This window comes from Nicotiana sylvestris, chromosome 6 (assembly GCF_000393655.2).
Source record: "Nicotiana sylvestris chromosome 6, ASM39365v2, whole genome shotgun sequence".
NCBI lineage: Eukaryota > Viridiplantae > Streptophyta > Magnoliopsida > Solanales > Solanaceae > Nicotiana > Nicotiana sylvestris.
This window is the reverse complement of record NC_091062.1, coordinates 128,910,138-128,911,938: the sequence shown is the minus strand read 5'-3', so window position 1 is coordinate 128,911,938 and position 1,801 is coordinate 128,910,138. Positions and strand designations below refer to the sequence as shown.

At 40.3% G+C, this 1,801-nt stretch overlaps 1 protein-coding gene across 1 annotated transcript; it reads left to right on the top strand.

The window, feature by feature from the left end:
* The first annotated feature begins 565 nt into the window (after positions 1–565).
* Positions 566–1,450, top strand: LOC138871272 (uncharacterized). Its single transcript, XM_070149148.1, has 2 exons — positions 566–791; positions 1,017–1,450. The coding sequence occupies exons 1-2, from the start codon at positions 566–568 to the stop codon at positions 1,448–1,450; spliced, it is 660 nt and encodes a 219-aa protein (XP_070005249.1).
* The last annotated feature ends 351 nt before the right edge of the window (positions 1,451–1,801 follow it).

The following is a 1,801-nucleotide window of genomic DNA, read 5'->3' as shown; positions in this document are numbered from 1 at the left end:
TGATCTTTGTCAATGATTCAAATCAGTAGAGTTCAAGCATATTCCTAGGATCCATAATGAGGTTACCGATGCCTTAGCTACCTTGGCATCGATGTTACACCATTCGGATAAGGCTTATGTTGACCCTCTGCATATTCAAGTTCGTGATCAGCATACCTACTGTAATGTGGTTGAGGAGGAACTTGATGGTGAACTGTGGTTCCATGATATCTAGGAATATATCAAGATGGGGGTGTATCCGGTATAGGCCACAGGTGATCAAAAGAGAACAATTCGACATTTGGCTAGTGGATTTTTCTTGAGCGGGGGAATTTTGTGCAAGAGAACTCTAGATCTTGGGCTGCTGAGGTGCATAGATGCTAGACAAGCCACGACTATCATGATCGAAGTGCATTTCGGAGTTTGCGGGCCGCATATGAGTAGGTACGTTTTGGCAAAGAAAATTCTTCGAGCAGGGTATTATTGGCTCACCATGGAACGAGATTGCATCGGCTTTGTGCGCAAGTGTCATCAATGCTAGGTACACGGTGATTTGATTCATTCTCCTTCATATGAGTTGCATACAATGTCCACACCTTGGCCCTTTGTTGCCTGGGGCATGGATGTCATTGGACTAATTGAGCCAGCGGCATCAAATAGGCACAGTTTTATTCTGGTAGCCATTGATTATTTCACTAAGTGGGTTGAAGCTATGACTTTCAAATCTGTGACCAAGAAGGCAGTGGTTGATTTTGTTCATTCAAACCTCATTTGCCAGTTCAAAATCCCCAAGGTACTCATCACAGACAATGGTGCTAATCTTAACAACCACTTGATGAAAGAAGTATGCAAACAGTTCAAGATTATGCATCGAAATTCCACTCCGTATCACCCCAAGGCAAATGGAGTTGTTGAGGCAGCTAACAAGAACATAAAGAAGATACTTCAAAAGATGGTGCAAGGTTCTAGGCAAAGAAGATACTTCGAAAAGTTGCCTTTTGCTTTGTTGGGTTACCGCACCACTGTTCGCACTTCAGTAGGTGCAACTCCTTATTTGTTGGTATATGGTACTGAAGCAGTTATACCCGCAGAAGTTAAAATTTCATCCCTTCGGATTATTGCTGAAGCTGGAATTGGTGATGATGAGTGGGTCAAAACCCGTTTGGAGCAGTTAAGTCTGATCGATGAGAAAAGGCTGGCGGCCGTATGTCATGGTCAATTGTACCAAAAGAGGATGACAAGAGCATACAACAAGAAGGTGCATCCCCAGAAATTTGAAGTGGGTCAGCAAGTATTGAAACACATCCTTCCACATCAAGTTGAAGCTAAAGGCAAGTTTGCCCCAAACTGGCAGGGGCCGTTCATTGTAACAGGAGTGTTGTCCAACAGTGCTTTGTATTTAACAGATAGAGAAGGCAAATGTGTAGATATGACTGTCAATGTTGATGCAGTCAAGAGATATTATGTATAATTTTTTTTGGGTTGTCTAATTTTGTTGTTTGTACTTGGCATGTTTTGAAGATTGGAATGACGAAAATATTTTATTCTACTATCTAAACACTTTATCCTTTGTTATCCCTTTGAGCCTATTTGTTTTCTTTCAACCCCTCTTTTGGAATTAGAAGCAGCGTTTAGAAATACAGATACAAAAAATAATTAAAAAAAAGAAGAAAGGAGAAAGGAGAAAAATGAGAAAAGTAAAGCAGAAGAAAGAAAAGAAAGAGAAAAAAAAAGGAAAGAAAAAGCAAAAAGAAAAAGTGACAAAAACAAAGCAACTCCTATGTCTTGAACTATGTTTGACCTGATTCCTTTTAAGGATACG